This window comes from Gadus morhua, chromosome 9 (assembly GCF_902167405.1).
Source record: "Gadus morhua chromosome 9, gadMor3.0, whole genome shotgun sequence".
NCBI classification, from domain to species: Eukaryota; Metazoa; Chordata; class Actinopteri; order Gadiformes; family Gadidae; genus Gadus; species Gadus morhua.
Window position 1 is genome coordinate 19,013,313 of NC_044056.1, and position 24,308 is coordinate 19,037,620.

The 24,308-nt window shown below is 43.5% G+C and overlaps 1 protein-coding gene across 2 annotated transcripts in view; it reads right to left on the reverse strand.

Moving 5' to 3' along the window:
* Positions 1-10,611, reverse strand: part of ntrk3a (neurotrophic tyrosine kinase, receptor, type 3a) — a 120,138-nt gene extending 109,527 nt beyond the window's left edge. For both annotated transcript variants that reach the window (XM_030366437.1, XM_030366436.1), the window contains exon 1: positions 9,926-10,611. In XM_030366437.1, coding sequence (XP_030222297.1) covers positions 9,926-10,188 — 263 coding nt within the window. In that variant the 5' untranslated portion in view covers positions 10,189-10,611. The remainder of the gene's footprint in view (positions 1-9,925) is intronic.
* Between the last annotated feature and the right edge of the window lie 13,697 nt (positions 10,612-24,308).

Here is a 24,308-nt window from a genome sequence, read left to right on the forward strand (position 1 = left end):
CCACCACCCCACTTCCCAACCTCCCCCCCCCTCCCTCAAATCAGCTTTCCAGGGCCTTAATCACAAGAAACAATGCCTTTAAAGTAGGACTCATTAATCGACTGGCAGTGGTGCCAAGCTGAGCGGGAAATAGATTCACTTGTCAGAACCTTCACCTTTTCACACAGGAAAAACATGAAAAAGCCATTGGATCAAATATGAAAACAAATGAGCAGTGGGGGGAAGCAGGAACAAATAAATGCAATTTAATTGTGATTGTTTATAATAATTTAGCCGAAAAGATTTGACATGGACATGGTCCTTTGCGCTGGGGTACATTAAGGCAATCTCATAGAATAATTATATAAAGTACACAATGAAACACATCGGCTGTGACTAGATGTGTGTGTGAGTGGAAATCCGAGAGCAGCCAGAATGCAAAATAAAAAGCTTTTACTTTGTGCTTTTTACAATTCCTGTGCCCGCTGACACAGCGCAACTTCTTCTTCCTTTATACCTAATTACATTTCCAGATGAAAGCATTTCAGCGTCATCTTCATGAAAATACAAGTTATGAATTTATATGATTTGCAATATATTTGTAACACGATTTTGTTTTCTGGCCATGTATATTAAATAGAACCCAGGAGGATGTGTGTGTGTGTGTGTGGGGGGGGGGGGGGTCCTTTTAAATGTTAAATGCTGGCTTTTGCAATCAAATATCTTCCAGACAAAAGCAACAAGCTACAACATCAATGACTTTGTGCTCCCACAGTGTAAGAAGTACATTGTGGATTTGATCTTGGCTGTCTTACACTCCTCCCCCGCACTGACGATCCTCATCATACACCCTCACCCACCAGTGACAAACCTCCCATGGAGAAGAGTTGAAACCATTTATATGGCTTCTGCATTACTCGTTTTTATATGCTCGTGTGTGTGTGTGGTGTGTGTGTGTGTGTGTGTGTGTGTGGTGTGTGTGTGTGTGTGTGTGTGTGTGTGTGTGTGTGTGTGTGTGTGTGTGTGTGTGTGTGTGTGTGTGTGTGTGTGTGTGTGTGTGTGTGTGTGTGTGTGTGTGTGTGTTGTATGCCTGTATGAGTGAAACCAAAGATTAATGAGGTGTTTAACTCATATGTGTGTCTAGGGTATACACGTACCGTACCATGGAATACTACATGTGCACGTGCATGTGTCTGTTGTGAGGGTCTGCTATCTGTTCAATGTGATTGTGACAATGTGTGTACCACTATGTGTGGATGACTATGTTTGAGTGAGAGCGACACCAAGAGAGAGAAAGAGAAAGAGCGAGAGAAGGGGGGGAAAAAAAAAGAGAAAGAGAGAGGGAACCAGATAGAGCAACAGAGAGGTGACGAGAGACAGCATGGCGAGAGAGAGAAAGAGAGAGAGAGATGGAGAGAGTAAGAGAGAGTGAGACGGAAAGAGAGAGGGATAAGATCGAGCCAGATAGCAAGAGAGAGCGCGTAGGCATGTACGTCCCAAAAATCAGGGGGGCCGATTAATATTGCATGTCGTCACGTACGCTAAATGGGGAACAGGGGATGAGCCACGGACACGGCGGGCCGCTCTGGGCCACGGCAGAACAAAGTGACTCTAATTGGACCACACTGGTGCTCTGAGCAAGGTAGCGCCGCCGCGTAATGAGAGCAAATTAAAAAACACATTGGAGGGAAAATGAGAAAGCACAAGCTTTTTAGAAACCCTATGGCTTATAGGGGCAACAGCCATAGAGGAGAGGAGGGAGACGGGGGGAGAGCGACAGAGCGACAGAGAGACAGAGAGAGAGACAGGAAACAGTTATGTGGCACGGTGTGGTGTTGTGCGGTGTGCCGGTGTGGTGTGGTGTGGTGTGCGGCATAGTGTGGCGTGGCTCGACTTGGCGTGATGGCGGGGCGTGGTGTGGTTTGGCGTCTCGTGGTGTGGAGGGGTGCGTGTGGTTTGACGTGGCGTTGCATGGCGTGATGGGGTGTGGTGTAGCGCGACGGGGTGTGGTGTATGTGGCGTTGCGTGTCCTTGCATGGCGTGCCGTGCCGTGGCGTGGCGTGGTGTGGAGAGGGGCGCGGTGACGTTTTGCCCGGCGTGGCGTGGCGTGGCGCAGTGCGGCCTGCCGTCGTCCGGCGTGGTGAGCGAGGCGGGCGCTAGGCCCGTGGAGACAGGGAGGCCCGGCGTTCCGCTCGCAGATGGGTACCTCACGCAGCAGATGACCGCACAGAGAGGACCTACCCCCCCCCCTTCCCCCGCCCCCGCCCCCACCACCGCCACCACCCACCACCCACCAGCCCACACATTAGCATCTGAGGCAGAGTATCGAGCGTTGGGCTGCGCGCTCGCTGACCGCACTGATAAGGAGCGGCAGGCATCACCAGAACCTCCAGCGTTCTAACAGCCTATGTGCTGTGGTATGTATTTTATCGAGTTTCTTAGAGCAAAATGTTACATATGGTAGCAATATAGAGAGAGAGAGAGAGAGAGAGAGAGAGAGAGAGAGAGAGAGAGAGAGAGAGAGAGAGAGAGAGAGATAACAGAAAGTTACTTCTATAAACACAGATATAGAAGATTTATAGATTCATAGATAGAAATATAGATGCTACACACACATGGAGAAGAACACAAACAGACAGGGACAGAACAGGCCGACCGATCCATTACACACCTCCGGAAAAGTACAATACGTTCAGCATTTTCTGACATCACACTGGAGGTGTGTCTGGCGTTTGTCAGAAGCCCATTTGGACTGTGATGCGTGTGGCTGACAGCCAGGCGAGGCAGCTCTGAATAACGGCGCACGAGTGGGACCAGTTATTTCCCCGGGACATGCGGGCCATAAGCGGAGCGGTCTCGTGGTCACGGCGTGCAGCAGCACGATCGCTACAGCTGAATTAGGACCGACTTTTAAATCGAATTGAAAATGTCACTCTTTTTTTTTTTCCATCTCCCATCCCCTCAGCCTACAAGTCCAACCAGTCAATTTCTCGAAGAAGTTTGGTGGCTGGTGTGACAGCTTTCACTCAGAAAGAGTTCCCCTTGCACCAAGGGAGCACAGTTCCCCGTTGCCTTATGCCATTTCAGAAGATTAAAAAGTGTTTGTGATGTTTGATTGCTACGATGTTTGAGGCCATGGTTTCAAAGGCACACGTAGGTATTAAATAGCCAGATTAATCCTTCAGAGGATGTGCAGCATTCAACCTCCTATCCTCCACCCTGGGATTAATGGTTTTCCATGCGCCCTTCATCCCACTCTTTCAAAAATAGAGACCTTAATACCAACGATTCAACCACGAAGCAAATAGGAAGCTACCTAGCAAATACCTAAACAACCTAGGAAGGCAAAGGTAATAGTCACTAGGAGACAGAGTAGTTCTACAACATAGGGGATTTCATGACTGGCGATTCAAAAATGTTCAACTGCTTGAATTACCCTTTGAAATTCCTGAAATATGTCATAACTTGGCGCATTGAATAAAATGGGATGCGTTGGTAGTGGCATCAAGTAAGAATGGCATTTGAAAAGCTAAATCCTATGCATCTCAATCCTATAGAAAGAGCACCTCAAGAGTTGCACATGTTTGAGCAGCCATATATCTCCAGGCCCTTTTATGGGGCCTGGTCCATAGGATGTCCTCACAGCCAGGGACTCCTGCACACTTAGTTATTTTTTCCTTGCATAAAGAAAACGTAATACCTAGTATGGGAGACACGGGACCCACGGCAGCAGTGGGTAGTTAAAAAAAGAACCATTTCAATGAAAAAATAAAAAGTAGCAGTTTTTACAGTGCACTCAAACAGGTCACTGAGAACCCCCCTTGAATACCATGTAAGGTTAGAGTTCGGCCTTGCTTTGTAGTGCAGGGAAATACAGAAAAAAAGATTGAACTTAGGGTCAGCGGCAGGTACATCAGCCATGGCAGACATTGCACATTTCACAGATTGTGTGCTGTTTTGAAGGGCAGGAATACAGGGAGGAGGTAAACAGTGAGGCCTATCTGAGAATGGCCCTGCTGTTTTTTTTATATAGATCAAATACAGATTCTGGAGGTTATATAAATGAATAATTAAATGACTAATAAATACTGGTGTGTTGACACACACACGCACGCACGCACGCACACACACACACACACACACACACACACACACACACACACACACACACACACACACACACACACACACACACACACACACACACACACACACACACACACACGTGTAGAGGAGGAAGCCATCATATCACCCTCTTGTGGTTAGCATCAAAGACTAGCAAGCGTGAAGAAGGAGAGAGAAATTGACAGAAAGGAAGTGGAAGAGTGGCAAAAGAGACTTGACCTCTTTACTAAGAGTCCCTAACCTTGTTTTGATCCACTTCAATAACTTTGCACTTTTAATAACAACTTGGCCAAATTAGCATTGACGCAAAGTTGTGTCTTTCGTAAAGCCAGTGAAACAAAATCACCCTTAGCCCAGTGCGCCAAATCACTAACACTTATTATCGTGAGATTTTATGATGTGTCTTTTTGTAGAGAGGAAAACAACAAAAAACCTTAGCAAATGACCTATGGCGACCAGCAGAGAGAAACAGCCTTAAGCTTCTCGGACATCATGCTATTTGCCTACACGTTGAGGATACAATGCCATGATCAGTATGCGCCTTAACAGAATGGAAATGTTACATTGACTCAGAGCCTCACAATGCGTTCCCGTCTCCAAGCAAAATTGGAAGCGTTGATGGCAGAGTCTGCATGTTTGTATGTTCCCCAGAGTTTGTATGTGAATGTGTGTGTGTGTGTGTGTGTGTGTGTGTGTGTGTGTGTGTGTGTGTGTGTGTGTGTGTGTGTGTGTGTGTGTGTGTGTGTGTGTGTGTGTGTGTGTGTGTGTGTGTGTGTTTGCATGTGAGTGAGTGAGTGAGTGAGGGAGAGAGGGAGTTTGCTTTCTAGTGCGTTGGCGTCTGAGTGTGACCTTATAATGTGTGGGCAGAAAAGGAAAGTGATTCACTGCATTTAGTTGTTATGCTCAATGCAATCACTACACAATTGCTCGCATAAAAATATATGTACATATGTGTGTATCTGTGAGTGAGTGTGTGCTTAGGCTTTGATTGGTCCTATTTTGTTCTCTTCTTTCACCAACCGGACACAGCACTAATACAAATAATCACGATCTATTTTTCTCTATTTATATTCCGGTGAGGACTGATGTTGTGGTTCTCCAACCGCCAAACGCTCTTCTAAAAAGCGCTACGTCAAAAACGCAACGCGGTTTGACTCAAACCGACCAATTTAAAAACGGTGACCCTTTAAGTTATCGACAATCTGGTACTGCATTAGTGCATTACTCAGGCTAATATTGACATTAACCATATAGACTTGGGACAGAAATGTTCCAATAGCGTCATTAGTGCAGCTCCGTTCCAGCGCCATTTGTGCTCCATCCATAAAATGATTCATTGGAAGTCCTCTGCCGGGTGCATTAGGAGAAGATGGGGTCATTTCATGTTTATCATGTGCAACACGCTTCCACTGCCAGACAGAGTTACCTCTCTGAGCCTTTTTGTGACTAATGAATCATTTGAGGCAAACCAAAGGTCTCGGGAAAAGAGGAACTTAGGTGTCAAGGTGTCCCAGCTAACCCAATTAAGTGAAATGTGGATTATGGTCTCTGGAACCCTTTCAATAGATGCATACACATCGACATCAACGCCCGCCCCCTAACACACACACACACACACACACACACACACACACACACACACACACACACACACACACACACACACACACACACAAACTCACGCACACACACACCCGACATGATGAAGCGTGTCACTTTGACATGGTACAATCTGGCTGCTAATGTTATTGATTTATTTGGCTTCTGAATATTAAGATAAACGCTGAAGCCGCTGATTCATTCTGTTTAAGATCCGGGCCAAAAGGATGAGGGAGAGCGAGGAAGATAGAGAGTGATAGAGGGAAAAGAGCGAGAGAAAGAGGGGAAGAGCAAGAGAGAGGATGAGAGAGCTCGGAATGTAGAGAAGCAAATACAAATTTGCATTCACCTTGTTTGATATTGCAGAAGTCATTTGAATTCTTCATAATCTGTGAATAATAATTGAAAGTTGAGAAACAAAAACAAAACGAATTGAGTGTATTAAAACGGTAGCTCGCCATTCTTATGAAAGAGGCAGTCAGACAGTGTGTGAGTGTATGTCTGTGTGTGTGTGTGTGAGTGTATGTCTCTGTGTGTGTGTGTGTGTGTGTGTGTGTGTGTGTGTGTGTGTGTGTGTGTGTGTGTGTGTGTGTGTGTGTGTGTGTGTGTGTGTGTGTGTGTGTGTGTGTGTGTGTGTGTGTGTGTGACGTCAAATATAAATGTCATTTTTGGGAAAGGGGGGGGGGGGGGGGGGGGGGGTGGTTACAGGCTAGATACAGGCTTTCAGGCCAGTATCATGAAGCCTTTCCTTCTTCAGAGTTCATATGTATGTGTTCTCAGCGCCACGGAGCTGTCTACCCATGGGGTGCTGATTTCCATTCCATTCCAAACCTTGACTCCACTAAAGGCCGGGCAACTCTTCCACAATCTCTCTCCCTTCCCTCTATTTATCACTCCCCAGACTAATCCAACATTTAAACCATGTCCTCCGAAACGCACGATGTTCCAACCTTGTCCGATATCCCTTTTTTCTTTTAACATTTCTTTCATTGTTTGAATCATGGTTAAAAAATTTATATTATCCTTGCTGGAGGATATAGGCTTCTATGGAACACAATGATGCAAGAAGCCTCCCAGCCCCACAAACCCCCTAAACCAGATCCGGCATGTCCTCTTCATCAGAAAGAGATCAGTGTAAATATAGCAGAGAGTTAGCTGGGCTAAAGAAAAGATAAGCTATTGCCACTACCCCTGTGTAGTTTGCCTTTTTCCTGGCAAACTGTCTTTAACAAAGGGATCAATAACAAATCAAGTTTTTTCTTCAAGCGAAAATAATCGATCACCTGTAAGTTTCAGTGATATGTCTCAATAGCCTCCTGCTCTCTCGTTAATTTTGATTCGCACCTCTATTGTTGTTGTAAAAAAAGGTATCGATAGACTACCGCCTGTGTAGCCGTCGTGCAGCCATGACAAAGCTGGGAATGTGTTTTACCGCAATTTACCATGATAAAAGAGAGCTGAAGTGCTTTAAATTTGTAAGGAAGGCATGATTCAAAAACAGAGCTAAAGAGGGATAGGTTGGTGGAGCGGGAGAGGGAGTGAGAAAGAAAAAGAGAGAGCTAGAGAGGGATAGGTTGGTAGAGAGAGAGAGAGAGAGAGAGAGAGAGAGAGAGAGAGAGAGAGAGAGAGAGAGAGAGAGAGAGAGAGAGAGAGAGAGAGAGAGAGAGAGAGAGAGACATCTCTGCCTATTTTGTTAAGTGAAGAAAAAAGACTGCAAAATATGGAAAATCATAGGACGTTCTTTGCGATCTTCTTCCAAGCCCTGCAAATAATAGGAAGATTGAACTTTTCCCACCTGAGCTAAGAGTCTTGTTTTCATGTAGGGAGTGCGTCCAGCTTACGTGAGGAGACTTTAAAGTGAGTGACGTCTAAAAATAGAATAGTCAGCATCACCTCGAGGTGGGATCTCGATGAGAGCATCTGAGGAACTGATCAAATGCGAGCCATAACCCGAACATATCTGAAAGATTGTCGTTGCACTGATTTAGATGATAGGGGTGTGGGGGGGAGAGAGAGATCTCACAAGCTACGGTTGGTTCGCTACAAGGTGAAAAAAAAAACTGTTCAAAGGCGGGGTTTTAATTTTCATAAAACGAGAAATCAGCGGCTCAATAATGACTGAATGCGTGGTGGATCGATATTGATCAGTTGGTAGCAGATGTAACTCCTGCTCGGCGCATAGACTGCGTTTCGTTGCCGAGCGAACCAAGAAGAATCGCGACGCGAAAGAAACGCGAAAGCAATATCGTATAAACTACAACAAAATACCGTCCAAAAGCATCCGTCTCGTTCCACCCACTTAGTCAGGCTGATGCGGGACATCGGTGGCAGAAATCTATCGATTTACAGTAGATCCTACTGCAAACTTAGGTGATCGCCTGGCCTACCTCGTGGCCAAAGCCTACTACACTCTCCTGTGACAACTTGTCCACATTTTGCCCTGGATCCTGAGCCTTGTAAGATATGAGTGTAACCAGTAGTTGGGATCCTGCCTGCCGGCTATATGAGGATGAGCAACACGCTGGCTCCAGCCCCTCGGAACTGGGCTGCTGCTGCTGCTGCTGCTGCTGCTGCTGCTGCTGCTGCGCCACACTCTTCCGGGGGGGCAGTAGGCTTCCTGACTTGAATGCAAAGCAGCTGTTGCACAAGGCAGGCAGCTAAATGTCCGCATATTGCTGTCATCACACTTTTAACTGCGGCGGGATTAGAAAGCGTGATGTGTCTGAAAAAATGAGGGGCCCAGATCCGCTTCAATACGGTTTTTTTTTCCCCATGATCAAACGGATCACTGACTTCTTCACCCCCCCTTACCCGTAGGCCTATACGCAGGTATGGTCATTGATTCAGTGTGTGCATTCACGGCACATCACAAACGCCGACTTTATGTTCTAATAATTCACATCGGCGGTCTGGAAAAGCCTCATGGTGGAAGGTTGCGCGCGTTTGCGAATTTTTCAAGTGAACAAGTGTGCGCGCCCCCGTGGATGCAGGCTACAGTACGTGGGCTACAATGCACCAACAGGTCTCCCATCCATCCACATAATAATCCCCTCTCGTATAAAGTCTCTGTGTGTGCGTGAGCGTGTGTGCGTGTGTGTGTGCGTGAGCGCGTGTGCGTGTGTGTGTGTGTGTGTGTGTGTGTGTGTGTGTGTGTGTGTGTGTGTGTGTGTGTGTGTGTGTGTGTGTGTGTGTGTAGGCCTACTCAGTAATGGGAGCATCTCAGGGGCTTCGTGATATCATAGAACGGTCGTTAGAGCAATCCAATGACGTGAGCGAATGCGATGCTGTGATTTGTTCCACCGACAGAACATTATGCTTGAATTGTATTTGCCCTGAATGAATCTTCTGTGCCCTAAAGAAGTCGTCCAGAATGGGATGCAGGTTGAACCACATATAGCCTACAGCAAGCAGGCTAGTAGGCTATTAACAGTGATATTAGTAAATAAATATCCCCTCCTCATCCTGCTTTATAGGTCGAGACTTCCCAAACTCAGAAAAAGGGGTTTATGGAATGGCTGTTAAGGCGACTGTACGGTGATTTCCTGAGTGCTTCTCGGGCAACAACGCAATAGGAATTTTATATATAGGTGTGAGGATCGCTAACGTCTAAAGCCGTGAGCTCACCTAGGCGTGTGGCCTATACGTGTTGTGTAGGTCGGCCAGTGTGGAGCCCGTTGCGGACCATCGCTTCTCCCATCCATCCATCCCTTTCCACTTCCCTAAATGTTCAAATGACGCAGGGCGGCGTGTATGGAACATTTTGAAAAACACTGGTGCCTATCTTGTGTCGTGCGCCAGGTGCACACTCCTCACAGCCCGGGATAATTACATTTCGGAAAGTGTTTTTGCTCTTGATTCAAGCCGCGTGACAACAGAGGTGGCATTGTGTCAATAATGCCTTTTTATAGGCGTCTTGTTCAAGGCAAGTTCCCCCCTCCCCCCCCCCCCCCCCCCCCCAATACAAGTGTGTAACCCCTTATTCCTTATGTTCTCCAAGGTAGAATCAACTCACGCCAAGCCTGAAGGACACGTTTCGAACTTTGTGAGGGGATGTATGTCGATATAGCATCTAATGCATTGGCACCGTGGCTAACGTTGATTAAGTTAGTGGAAGGCTGGGTATAGGCGGACATGCTTAAGTAACGTGCAAAACTTGATAAAGGGTGTGCTTTTTTGTGTATATCAACATGGGGAAACAGGACTGCCTGAATTCAATACTTACATGGAGGAGATGTTTTGGCAAAGGTCATCATTGAGCCCCGTGGTATTCCCATTGGTTCCCGTGCTCGGAGAGGACAATAGTGGGAAAAATTTCTCCTCGTTGGATTTGTTACAGTATATCTCGCTGGACGAACAGGTGCACGTCGGTGGACAGTCGAGCATCGAGCTCAGATAGTTCTGAAAAACGCTGAGAAGAAAGAGCAGCCTCCAACAACAATAAATCCTCGGCGGAGACACACAGAAACACACACCAAACAAATCCATGGTTGGTCCGAGTAGGAGTCCCCAAGGTTTCGTCGAATGAAAGATTAGGTTTGCACGGTTGAAACTAATGACGTAGAAATCCTATTTTCTGAGGGTGAAAATGAAATACCCTTAACCAATTTGGTATAATGGGAGCGCGCCGCGCGCCCCAATCCGTCTATCTGTGCGGGAGCGTGTAGGTATGTCAAGATAAGTCGATTGGAAAAACCACTGTTGGTCTGTCTCTCAAAATCAAAAAAAAGAGGATCGCGAAAGGCAATAAAAATTACTCCGTTGAATCAGAATCGGCCGATCGGTACATGTAGTTCCGACTGATCATCCCTGCGTCGTTTAGTCATCCCTCCGTCGCCTTCTCTAGCGCGCACTGTTGCTGCTGCTGCTGCCTCGGAGAGGTGCAAGGCTGCCGGATAAGAGACTGGGAACGAGCGAGGGGGAGAGAGAGAGAGGGCGAGAGAGAGAGCGATTTAGAGAGAGAGAGAGAGCGATTTAGAGAGAGCGATTGAGAGAGAGAGAGAGAGAGAGAGAGAGAGAGAGAGAGAGAGAGAGAGAGAGAGAGAGAGAGAGAGAGAGAGAGAGAGAGAGAGAGAGAGAGAGAGAGAGAGAGAGAGAGAGAGAGAGAGAGAGAGAGAGAGAGAGAGAGAGAGAAGACCGAGCTCCAAGTCCCACCTACTGGGCAAAGAGGAAATGACACAAGTGCGCGCACACACTGGTGCTCAGAATCCTCATCTTGCGGTGTTTCCGTGTTCTACATATACGCTTCATATAAAATAGGTGTATCGGTCTCAACCGTCCATTCAACTAACCTAAAATACAAGTCTTATGCACTCCCGATTATCAAACACGTCAGCCCGGAAACGACCTCCTCTCGAGCAAATAACAGCCTGGACATACATTCCTACGTTACTTTACACCTCAAAACCACATTCGGAACCGGGAGGACAGCAGTGGGAGGTGGGAGGTGGGGGGTGGAGGTGATGCTGAGCAGCTGCGCCGTGTGTGTCACAGACAACACCTCCAGCAGATAGACAGGTGGCCACAGTCACAGCTGAAGCTTCAGCACCATGGACAGCAGTCACCTGCCACATCCACCGGCCCACACACACACTACACGCAGGCACACACACGCACACACACACACACAGGAGAATATCATGCGCAAATACAGACACGCATACACACACACAAAAAATCCTGGATGCTTATTTGGCCTCCATTTTTACACCTTTCCTGAGCCAACATGTGTCTCCGTCTCCCTCGCCATGTCCCTCCATGGGCTATGCATCATTTCCTCCCCAACCCCCCACCCCCCACCCTCTATCTCCCACATGGCACGGGGAAGGGGAACGTCCTCGTCCCACAACATCTGTAACAAGGTGCTTACGAACCAACGTTTAGTCGCAAGAGCGGGGCTTTCATTAAGGGCAACTCATCGTGGTGCTTTTGTAGTGTAAAATGGGCTAGACAAATAGAATAAAGGGGTTTCCCAATGACATGCACTGGCGCACACACACACACACACACACACACACATACGATTACTGCAAAAAGAGAAACAACGGAGAGGAGGAAATGAGTTTAAAGTGGTCTGGGATCTTTTTTCTATATGTAACAAAGCGAAGCAACAAAGCAAATTGTTTTAGATAAATCTATAAAAGGGAGCATTCATCTGCCTCAGCTCATCGGCATGGGTATCCTTGTATCATCCGCATGTAGAATTATCTACCAAGTACGTTATAATTGTAATGAAGACTGGGGTGGAGGGGAATGGGGGAGAACAGGGGAGGATTTCAATTTATCTCTATCGTCTCTTCATATTCATCTCTCAAGGCTTGAAATTGCTATTGGCAAAGTCTTGTCCAAGGACTTTTTTTTTTTTTTTAAATGAAATACCCTTTCTATTTCTATCTCTCTTGTTGCTACCAGTGTCTGTATATACTGCTAAGCAAGGTCTAGCTAATTGAATGTGTGTACACACACACACACACACACACACACACACACACACACACACACACAAACAAACACACACATACACACTGACACCTACACACACACACAAACACATACACACTGACACACACACACACACACACACACGTACTGCAAAACATCTGCAGACGCACAATAGGTCCTTTGGCAGCCGGTGTTAAGGTTATTCGTATATTTCTAGCCAGTTCAACTTAAGCGCTGACACCACGGATCTGTGCCTGGCAACAGTGGCCCAAACACACATGCACACACACGCACACATGCACACACACACACACACACACACACATTTTTCCAGAGCGACTTACAATAAGTACATTTGTCAGAAGAAAGAGAGAAAACAATATATCGCTGTTGGTACAGCAAGTAGGTTCATTCTGCACTTACATTTGAACCCATTCCCTGTTTACAATACAACAATACAACAGTACTATATTTAACTGCCAGGGCGTACAACATACAATACTTTTGTACATCGAGTGTCAACACAAGTAGATGGACTCAATCGTCACCAACACATTCTGAAACCATTCCTTATTGAATTGCTTGTAAGGCTAATCACACTCACACCTGGTGGTATAATATGTTCCCTCTAAGGAAACATTACCTTGATGCAAACTAAATTTAGCACTGCGAAACAATCAGAGCATGTGCACACGGAACACGCACAGCAACAACATGTTGAACAACACACAACATTAGAGTGGAGTGGTGTTTCTTTGCAACTACAATGGCAATTGAACAGTTTACATGTCCTTTGCTTAAAGCAAAAACAAACAAAAGGGCATACAGACAGGGAAGCTGGCTGCCAGTCACAGCGTGAAAAACAAACACTTAAACAGCGGGGAAAACACCGCTACAGTCAGCGGCATGTGTCTCAGCAAGTGAATTAGACGGGAGCGACTGCTGAATATGACAAATTGACTTTTAATTGAGTTTTAGCCACAGTAACTTTGTTATCATCTACAATATATTGTATGCACTTAATGGAGTACCAAGTTTTACTACGACATTTCAGCTTGTAAGATACTATTGTTTTTGTTTCATTACAACACGCACATTTTCCCTTGAAAACAGTTGGTGGTTGGTATAATGCTCGCTATGCTATTGTTTTATCATGAAATACGCTTTCTTCATGTAATAAGCGTTCATATTTTTGGAAAATCGGTCAGCCATTCTGATTGTATTCCATACACGAATGCCATGTATTTGTTTTTTTTTGTTTTTTCTCCATAACCAAATGTGGAGTTCCTCCCCACGAGGCTTGTATTACGATACAGTTGCATCAACCCTGACATTACTTGTCAAGCTACTGCTCACCAGCAGCAATTGAAAACACCAGATAATATGTCAAGAAGAATATATCTCTGGGATTAAAAAGCATAGGGGTTGACTGAAAACCTTTTTATTTTACCATACACAATTATCTCTTTCCCCTGCCTTGTAAACTTACAGGCAAAAATAAGGATTTCGGTTTAGTTCGTCAATTTTGCTATTTTTTGCTATTTTACTTCTGTAACTTCATGACATGCACTCAATTCTACACCCTTAGAGCTGTCACACACATTAAAACCTATAAGAAATATAGTTGGCTTGTATGATTTGATACAACCTTCGCCAAAACATGTTCAAACCCTTGTTTGAACATCTGGGGAGGGAGAGCAAACCCACAAGCATTTAAATAACAGGCTTGTAAAAAACTTGTAAAATAATATCTTTACAAACATAATTCAAAATATCTAACTTCGATAATGATGTTGGCAATGGCGTTGGAAAGGGTTTGGGGGGGGGGGGTGGTTGTGGCAGAAGCGGGGTTGTACCGCCTGCAGCAGACTGGCCCAGGGCTCAGCTGTGCCCTGTGGACGGGGTTGGAGCCACCCTGCATGGCACTTCTTTCACCACAGGCAGAATGCCGAGCAACAACATAACAAGTCAAGAGAATTGTGCCTCTCTCTCTCTCTCTCTCTCTCTCTCTCTCTCTCTCTCTCTCTCTCTCTCTCTCTCTCTCTCTCTCTCTCTCTCTCTCTCTCTCTCTCCCCCACACTTTGTTCGGTTTTCCCTTATTCATCACTCTCACTGCTTCTTTTTGTTTCTTATTCATTCTCACTCCCTGCTTCTACTCCCTTCTGTCGCCCTCTCCCTCTTCTAAACACCCAAACCCTTATCTCCTCATCCTTCCTCCGTCATTCTATCCTTTATTTCATCCTCTCTAACTTGTTGTAGCTTTTTGGAAAAACCAAAAAAATTCTCTCTCACGCACTTGTGGCCTGCCATTCTTTCTTCATCCTTTCCTTTCCATCTTTCCCTCTCTCTCTCACACCCTGTCCGATGGCTCGTCATCTTTGTAAGCACAAAGGGCATATCAAAGGAATGTCTGTTTTTTTTTACAGCTTGGTTGAATGTTTTTAGTTAATCAAGAAGCCTTTGGGTTTGGGAGTTGTTCTTTATTTGAAGACGGGTTATTTCCTTTTGATTTGACCGGAACTTGCCTTTATATGGTGTGTGATTCACTGGAAATGGTTGTGGATTGAGGTATGGTGAAGTGGGAAACACTAGCCAACAATTGAACTAGCTGTGTGAAAGGTGTGGTTATAAGTGTACTTTGATTGCATTATATTTACCTAAATTTAAACAATTAAATATATTGCATGCATTTACATTTAATGTTTCTTTTTTCATCACTTTCACGCAGTCCACCTGTATTCATATTAAAATATTAAATAAATGTAATGTTTATTTGAATCGGTATACAAATATACTTTAAGTACGGTAAAAGTCCTTCGATATTGTAAGAAACATGAACTTGAAATAGATGCAGACATTAATTGTATTTAAATTAGTACTAAAGCATTCATTTGCAAGTGCATAATCGCACTTTTAATTTTGAGTACAGCGAAAGTTCATTCAATGTTCATTTTATTCAGTGTGTGAATGTACTTTGTACTTTAAAGTCCTTGAAGTGCAACTGCCTTTGAAATAATATGGTACATGCTAATACACAGTGACCGTACATATTAATAGTATGGAATTGTGCTTTGTGCATGTCAAAAGCACATTACATTCCCGCTCAACCAACGTATCATTGCATTAATAACCAGTATTCCTGAAAACTAAATATATACACTACATATTAAATGTACGGTCACATTCAAGTGGGTCTACCACAAGAACATGCGTCACAAGATGACGCAAGTTGTCACCAGCGCTTCTGTGGCCAGCGATGTTCGAGTCTCCCCCAGCCAATCAAATGGTCTCTTTAGAAGTGGGACTGTAGAGTTGGGGTGGGTCACCACAAGGATATCATGGATTTATGACACAAATCTAAAACACAAAACAGGAGCAGATCAAAAGGGTTTGTAGAGGTCACGTTAACAAAAACAACTCATTGTATAAAGTGGTAGAAAATATAAATTCAGAAAGCAGGGTTTTTCTGGAAAGGTGCTAACGTGATTTTCCACGGCCATAAATTGATAACCATATGTAACATCCAAACCAAGTTATATTTATATCTATGAAAGAGAGGTGGTATGATAGTTTAACCGTGGTCAAAATTATGCATTAAGATTAAGAGGTCCCAGAGTAGTATCAAAATCGGCCTATAGGTACTCAAAGCATTTGGCCCATTTGTTGAGACTATGGAAGAAATTAACCCGACATTTTATGGCAAGCTATGATTATTATTAGGCCTATATATCATATAGATACATTAATGGTGGAAAGTAGCTGATCACTTCTCCCCTATAAGTTAGGTTTAACACGGCGCCAGGGAGTAGGTTCACTCTGTTCCCCTCTTGTGTGCTGCCACATGCAGGGTTCAAGGGTCAGGATGCACAGACGTCAAACCTAGGCTGTTTTTTTAAAAATATGCTGACATGCACACACGTACACCATCACTCTGTATGCATAGGGATCAATGTATGTTCAAGGTAAAGCTGTGACCTGGAAAAACATGTTATGTAAATCAACATTTTATGTAAGTCTGACTTTATCTTATGTAAGGATTGGGTATATAAGGAGGAGGAAAATAATCATTCAGCAGTGTCTTTGCAAACCTCACTCGGCTTCGTTGTTGCTTGTTCGCGGGTGACAATAAAGTCTTCTGTCATACTTGATCCGGGCTCCTTGATTCCTCAAGCTCTTAGTTTAGTTGAAGTGATAGAATTTGGTTATTTTCTACCACAAGACCCCAAGTTAATTGTTGATTATGTCTGTGTCTAATGTTGATGTAATTCAACCTTTATTTTGGTTCAACTCAACCCCTCTCATGGTGTAGGTGTATTTTAAAATTGTCGCACTCAATAATTGACAGTTATTATATTACAAATAAGTGTTTAGAGGCTCCCATAGCTGTATCTTTGTATCTTTGTTTTGTCCGACACAAGAAAGTGCTTAAAACAGATCCTGGCTAGTAAGCCATCGGCAATAGCGCCCACAATCTTTTTATTTTTTTATTCTGCGTTTACATGCCACTGTGCATGCTCACAGTCTTAGAGACTGAGGCACAGATGTTGGCTGCGCTTTGGTAGTGGCATAATTCTGAATTCTGAGTGCGGCGCAACGTTTCAATAACTCAGGGGGGTCAGTTTAGGAGAGGGAAGGGGGGGGGGGGGGTGTAAATGATTGGAACTTAGCCTTTAGGCACACTTCTGCCCTTCATTCCTTGAAAGATATATTAATTCAATTTAGTTTTTTTGTCTGTAAAACTATATATATGATATTAAGGGCTCTTTCTATTTTTATTCTTCTTATTTTCATGGCAATTATACACTAATTAGAACATAATTTACAGGCAGCCAATGTAGTGATGCCTAAATAGGAGTTATGTGAGATCTACGGACAGTTCAAATTGCGTGGCTTCAACAGTAAGTGAAGTGGACATTGCAGTAATGGTGATGGGAGAAAAGGATGGCATTGATATTACGTTCTAAGTCAGATACTAAGTCAATAGTACTGGTCCAATTTTACTTGAGGGTCAAATATAAACCCAAGATTCATAGAGTTTGGTTTGACCTTGGGGCAAAAGGGCCCCAATACACTGAAGAAGGGTAGAAGTAGTATTTTCAGAGCTTTGTCAGAATTCAGTTGGAGAACTTTGTTAAATCCAGTCATTCACAAGGCTCAACAGTTGTGTAGAGTGGCGATGAAGGAATAGTTAAATCCTTCATAGAGGCTGAAAAGTTGTGTATATTGGCTAGGTTACTGAAATTTGTACTGTACTGATAATAATAGCCAAATGTCATCCGCGTAACATAGGACATGCAACCAAAACGACTGATTAACTGGCCCAAGGGACGCAGGTTCATAAACCTGTTCATCAATCCTCCGTCCAAAGAGGACAGAGGATTGACCCCATACAACAGCAGAGCAGTTTAGGACAAATAGTTACTCATAGAGACCGACAAAAGGTTTATTTGACAAATATGACACAAACCACTATGTATTTAGTCTGTTGATGGTATGATCAGTGGTATCAAAGGCAGCACCCGAGTCAAGCAAAACCAAGATGGAGTTGTCTCCCCTTATCAGTGTGCACTCTGGACTCTTTGCAGAGAAGATTCAGTTCAGTGCTGTCTTTAAGACAAAAGCCTGAAATAATATTTCCTTCCACATCTTGAAGGAGCTGCAGAGCTAAGAGTTTTTCTAGTACATTGAAAATGAGGTTTTTTTTGCAATCAGTCCAAAATATGTTCCGAACGTGTTCGATCAGGGCCCAAAATAAAAAAGGGCTGGAAATTTGCGGTCCGATATTGATTGATTTATAATAATGAGTCCACAGGGCCCATGACAGGTAAAACCTCTTTAATACATTTGGAGGGCAAAATATCAAGTTTGCAGGAGTGTAGGTGCATATGTGGTGCACACCCACCCAACAACATACAAACACACTTAGGTGGCTACAACACTCCAACTAGGTGACTTTTAATGGGCTCCTCCAGACAAGGTCACAGGGTGGCGGTGTTGGAGGCCAGTTTATTGTAGAAGTTTGTAAACAATGTGTGTGTGGGAATGGCTGGTTTAACCTAGCCACACTGAATGCTCAGCCTCACCCAGCTCAAGAGTCCAATCACTCTGGCTAGGGCCAGGTCATCATCCACACACACTCCCATGTATATGTATACATTTGTATATATATATATACATACATACATACACGCATACATACGCACATGTATACACAATTGGAGGCCATGTTTACTTGTATTTGCAGTACTATTTGCAAAAATATACATGAATTGAACAAAAAAACGGCATGCACCGTCCAGTCTTGGTGTTTCGGTTTCAGTGTTTAACTTTTGTTATATTGTATTTATTTTTTACCTTTGAATTAAGGTTTACAACTGGAACTAATTTTAGTTTAGGGTATAGTGTGGCATGTGGAATGTGATATGCTCCCACCACTGTCCAGTGGGAATTTGTTTTGTCTGAATATGAACAACCATTTAGAGAGAGATAATTGTATTCATATAGGAAAAGCATTTGAAACTCCCAAATAATGTCTCCCACCCATCCATCCACATAAACAAGTCTTCAAAACAGCCTTATTTGTGGATTGCAGGTTGCCGAGAGAGAAGCAACACACACACACACACACACACACACGCACGCACGCACGCACGCACGCACGCACGCACGCACACGCACACACACAGCTGTGGTGGAAACAGAGGCAATGACCTTTGAATCAGAGGAGTCACATGACTTTTTGCACCAACATTATTTATTTATCAGATGTGGTGTAATTGTACACGTTTCTTTTTCACTGTTTCGTAACAAAGAAGCTAATACTCCATGTTGGCAGCGCAAATAACGAGCACAAGTAGCCATAATAACCATTGACTTTACAGATTTTTTTAAAAACATCTTTAAATGTGTTTTCAAATGGATAAATGATTGCCTAAAATGAACCAATGGTTGTCAAAGAAACAACCTCTCAAAGACGAAGCAAATATTAAGTTGAGTTAATAAAGATTTCAGATAGGAGTTATTTCCATATTTCCAAATATTCCATATGAAAATGCACTGAAAAGAGGACAAATAACATCTACCTGTTCACACATATTTCAGACTATAAGACACACTTACAAACACACACACGCACACACAAACACACACAGACACACTCAAAGGAGAAAAGGCGGGGGGGGGGGGGGGGGGGGGGCGAGAGAGTGCAATGATGGGTATTAGGATACTTTGACCACACCACATCTTTGCTTGGTTGCATTAGTAAACTCATTATATTGTATTATGAACTCATGACCTGATCCATAGGGATTCACACCAGCTGCTCATCAATAAAATATGCTTCCCCTTCTAATGTTAACCACAAACCCTCCTGTCGCAGGACGAGAAGAAATCTCCTCAGTGCAGGGCTGCGTTCAACAGCCCATGGGTTTATTCGAGGAATCTGAATAAACCGCAACTGCAGTTCAATGCAAACCCAGAGATAATAATCCATTTCGTTTTTCTGTTCCCTTACAAGAGGTTAATGACGTCGGTTTATATAGTTGTTGTTGTTTTTTACCTTTGTACGAACACTGGCTTCACCAATAGTGACCTCTATCCACTAAAATAAACCTGGCCACGGCACAGGAAATGAAGGGGGGGATTTGATTACATGCTCGTGTGTTTGCCTGTCCAATCAAAGGCTCCTAGGGTGTCCCCAATTTGAACTCTAACCATTTAGCCTATTTCCTCTGCAGGGCCGCTTTTCATTTGAAAGGTGGTGGTCGAGTAGCTTCACTCTGATATTTCAGCTTATATTATGATTGGTAGTTTAAAAGAAAAAGCTTTCTCAGTGGCTCCCTCCTTCTCCTCTTCTAGTTCAGTTTGGTACAAATAAAACTGACTTGACTCCAGACCTGCAATCCAAACACTCTTCCATATATTGCATGTTTCTTCGTGTTTTATACACTCTACATACTGAACAAAGGTTCCGATCAGGAGCAAACACTTTTGATCATTTGATTGGAGATGACACAGCAATACCAAGGACATTGATTTTTGCCGGTCTCGAAAAATGCTTTTGCTCATTTTAAAATGGAACAAGCGGGCAGTTGTGCCATGTCATACAAAATCCAAGTAGATTATAGCTCACACACATGCAATTGATTGGATCAATATTTCAGGGTTTTAATGCAAGCACCGCAAAATCAGATCAATGAAGAAACAGTTGAACAGATGACTAGATGTATATATGATCATGAGTACCAAGGGACGACAGATCCCACTAGACTAGGCATGTTTGCTTTTCAATTAATCCAGCACTCAATAGCAGTCCAGGTGCAAATCATCTACTATCAATCTATTTACTAGTCACAATATTAATTCACTGGATCGGCTGAATAAAACTGATAAGGGACAGAAGACAGAAAGGTAGCAACAGGGCAGCGGATTTGATAGTATGGGACGTGAGTACTAATGCACGACAAGGCAACACCACACTAATAATGCGTACAAGCATGATCATAGATGGACCAACCAGCTGCTGTTAGCAGAGGTCAGGGTTCAGTATTGGAGCACAGTGCATTAGAAAGGTAGAATGGTCGTACAATATAAACATATATACTGATGTTCCCCTAAAAGCCTTTCAAATACAGCAACTGGTCTTCAGTGGCTGGGTTATGCCTCATTACATAACACTATGAAAAAAGAGCATCAATTATATCAACAAAAGGACAACAATACTGACATTTTAGACAGCGATAACAGCAAAGATAAACGCAACACTTATTTTAGTTAGAGATATTTCCTTGATTATAAAATATCTGGACATGGAAATTCAAAATGGCCTCCTCAGTTAGCCCTGCCCCAGCACGACAACAACGTTTCCCCGGAAGATTTTTCTATTTGCCTATGGACACTGAAATAGCCATTTGGATTTTCTGCGTACTTTGATATATTATTCAATTTTCCGCATTGCCCATTAATGCAAATATTTATTTAACAGTGTGAATGCTCCCCTTCAGTGGTGCCTGGTAGCCAATAGATTTTGGAGTTGTCCCCCCTTTACTCAGACTTAGCTTTTCATCACACATCTGTTAGTCTCGTCTGCGTGTGTGTGTGTGTGTGTGTGTGTGTGTGTGTGTGTGTGTGTGTGTGTGTGTGTGTCTGTGTGTCTGTGTGTGTGTGTGTGTGTGTGTGTGTGTGTGTGTGTGTGTGTGTGTGTGTGTGTGTGTGTGTGTGTGTGTGTGTTGTGTGTGAGGATGTGTGGGTGAGCTGGTGTGTGGGTGTGTAGTTGTATGGAAAAATATCATGGCAACGCAGTGTCTTTTGTTGGTCCTATTCTTCATGTAATTGCTCTTTTTCCCTCCATTTTCTCTGCCAATTCCTTCCTCTATATCATTTCGGTCTCTCAATCAATCAATGCCATTCATCTCACTTTTTCCTCTATCCTTTGGGCCTTGATCATATTTTGGTTCGTCCCTCTACATAAGGCCATTTGTGTATGTCACTCTATTATTGTTGTTCTTCCCTCTATTTTATCCATCTGTTTGTTGTTACAGTTAAGACGACTGTAAGGGCCAAACATTATTTCAGTTTGGCCCTGTGATTGCTGTTCATCCCTCTATTTAATGTGTGGGTTATTTTATGTGTAGCACCCGGTCTCTCTCCTGGGCCATGTACCCACGGCTCGATCCAGCTCAATTATTCTCTAAATCATAATTGCCAAATGTAGTACTCCTTGTCTGGTTCTCCCTCCAGCGCTGTTTATCACCCACCGCTGCATGCACGGGCATGGTTCTCTCTCTCAAAACACTCCTCTCCCTGTATATGCCTTCTCTCTCTCTCTTTGTTGTCATGGTAATCTGGCGCATAATAAAGCTCTACTGCTGAGATCACATTTTTTAGTCTCTCTCCTAACCTGTCTTTGAGCAAGGATTGCGTCAACGTCAATGATCATTTCAATGGTGCAAGCTCTCTCTCTCTCCCCCTCTCCCCCTCCCCCTCTCTCTCTCTCTCTCTCTCTCTCTCTCTCTCTCTCTCTCTCTCTCTCTCTCTCTCTCTCTCTCTCTGATATTTTCAACTCCACCCACTTCACAGACAAACACACAGATACACAAACAATGTATTTAATGATGTAAGAGGCATTGGCCTCTTACACGGAGAGGCTTAAAAAAAATGCTAATAGAACATAACAGCATATCTGTATATTTCAAAAAGACAGTTGAAATCTTGTTAGGAAGCAGATATGATGGGTGTTCCTGAGTCTAAAAGCTGCTACCCTTTGTGAACCTGTATTACAACATTTTCTCCCAAAGGGTGTTTCAAAACTCATGAGGGATGTGTATCACTGACAGAATGATAGTTACACATGTGCACGTCTATGTGTGAGTGTGTGTGTGTGTGTGTGTGTGTGTGTGTGTGTGTGTGTGTGTGTGTGTGTGTGTGTGTGTGTGTGTGTGTGTGTGTGTGTGTGTGTGTGTGTGTGCGTGCGTGCGTGCGTTTGTATTCATGTGTGCATGCATGTCTGTGTGTATTTGTGTGTGTGTGTGCGTGTGCATGCATGTCTGTGTGTATTTGTGCGTGTGCGTGTGCGTGTGTGTGCGTGTGCGTGTGTGTGCGTCTGTGTTTGTGCTCATGTGTGCTTGCATGTCTTTGTGTGTGTGTTTGTGTGTTGTTTGGGGGGTCTTTGTATCCATCTACCCTTCAACCACAGTCGGGTCAGGGCCACTACATTAACCAGCCATTAGGAATCAATGGTTCATGCATAATGCATTGTGGTCACAGGTACATTAAGATGTCTCGTCATTAACATCATATTGATATGACCTAGATGGGGGAAACCCGAGCATTCGAGCTAATGGGGGAAAAAAATGAAATCCTGTTAAATGCTTTAGAATTTAGTCTTTTTCTATACACAGCTACTGATCTTCTGGTGTTGGCCCTCTTTATTTCAGACATGCAAGTAAAAATGTAAATTCTAAACAAAGCTCGTTTTGTGGACAATGACATACCTTATTCAGATGTGAGACATCAGGAAATTAAAATACTTGAACACTATTATTATTATCATTATAAGTATTTTTATAAATACAGCGAATTGAAAAAATAATGATTGTGTGTTTTTATTATGTAAAAAATTATACTTTGAAAGTATGAATTATATTAACATTCAACATGCAGTATCCGTTGAACAATTATTAGTATTGCGTCTTGTTGGAAATTATTGGTTCCAGTTCCACTATTCTGTAGATAATGTATTTAAACAATTAATTGGATTTTCAAATGAAACATACAAACAAATATGCCAGTGTTTCCTACCACATCGACTAAAGCTTTCAACCAACACTCCTATTATTGAACGCTGCCTCAGACATCAAATAGATGAACGCATCACAAATGAATAATTCACAGGGCAACATGTGTATATAAATGGGATATATATATGTATATATATATTTGTATTTAATCTGATACATCATAATATTTTAGATCAATATATATATACATACATCTATCTACATGTATATACATATATCATCTATATATATGTGTGTGTGTGCATGTGTGCCTGTGTGCGGGGGGAATGCGCATGCTCTTGTGTGTACTCCAATGTGTGTGCCATATCTCGGTTGTCTTGGCAACGTTCCAAATATTCTGAATACTTTGGTAATTAATGTTTGCAGCAGCGCTGCATTTGTTCTTCATGTTCAAATCTGCCCAATCTAGTTTGTTAGTTGCAACAGAATACGTATTCCGTGTGAACCGTCTGTCACTCACTGTGGTCGATTCCACCACCGTTAGCTGACTGATTTTGCCAACTGACCTTACCAACAGCGCTTATTCCCCCCCCCCCCACACACACACACACACACATACACACACACACTCATACACAAACACAGCAATTGGTGACCATGACCTCTCACCCAGTCGCCATCGATCAGAATCGATAATCTGTTCGACCAGCAATTAGTCAATCAGTTCCTATATTGGAAACAGGAGGAGAGGCTGAGTGCACGCAAGAGAGAGAGAGCATGAGAGAAAGAGAGAGAGAGCATGAGAGTGAGCATCAGAGAGAGAGAGAGAGAGAGAGCAGGAGTAAGATCAACAGCCATTTTGAGACAAAGGGTCACGCAGAACCAAATATCAAAAACAGATACAGTTCATTAAAACGGAAGGCCGCTTCT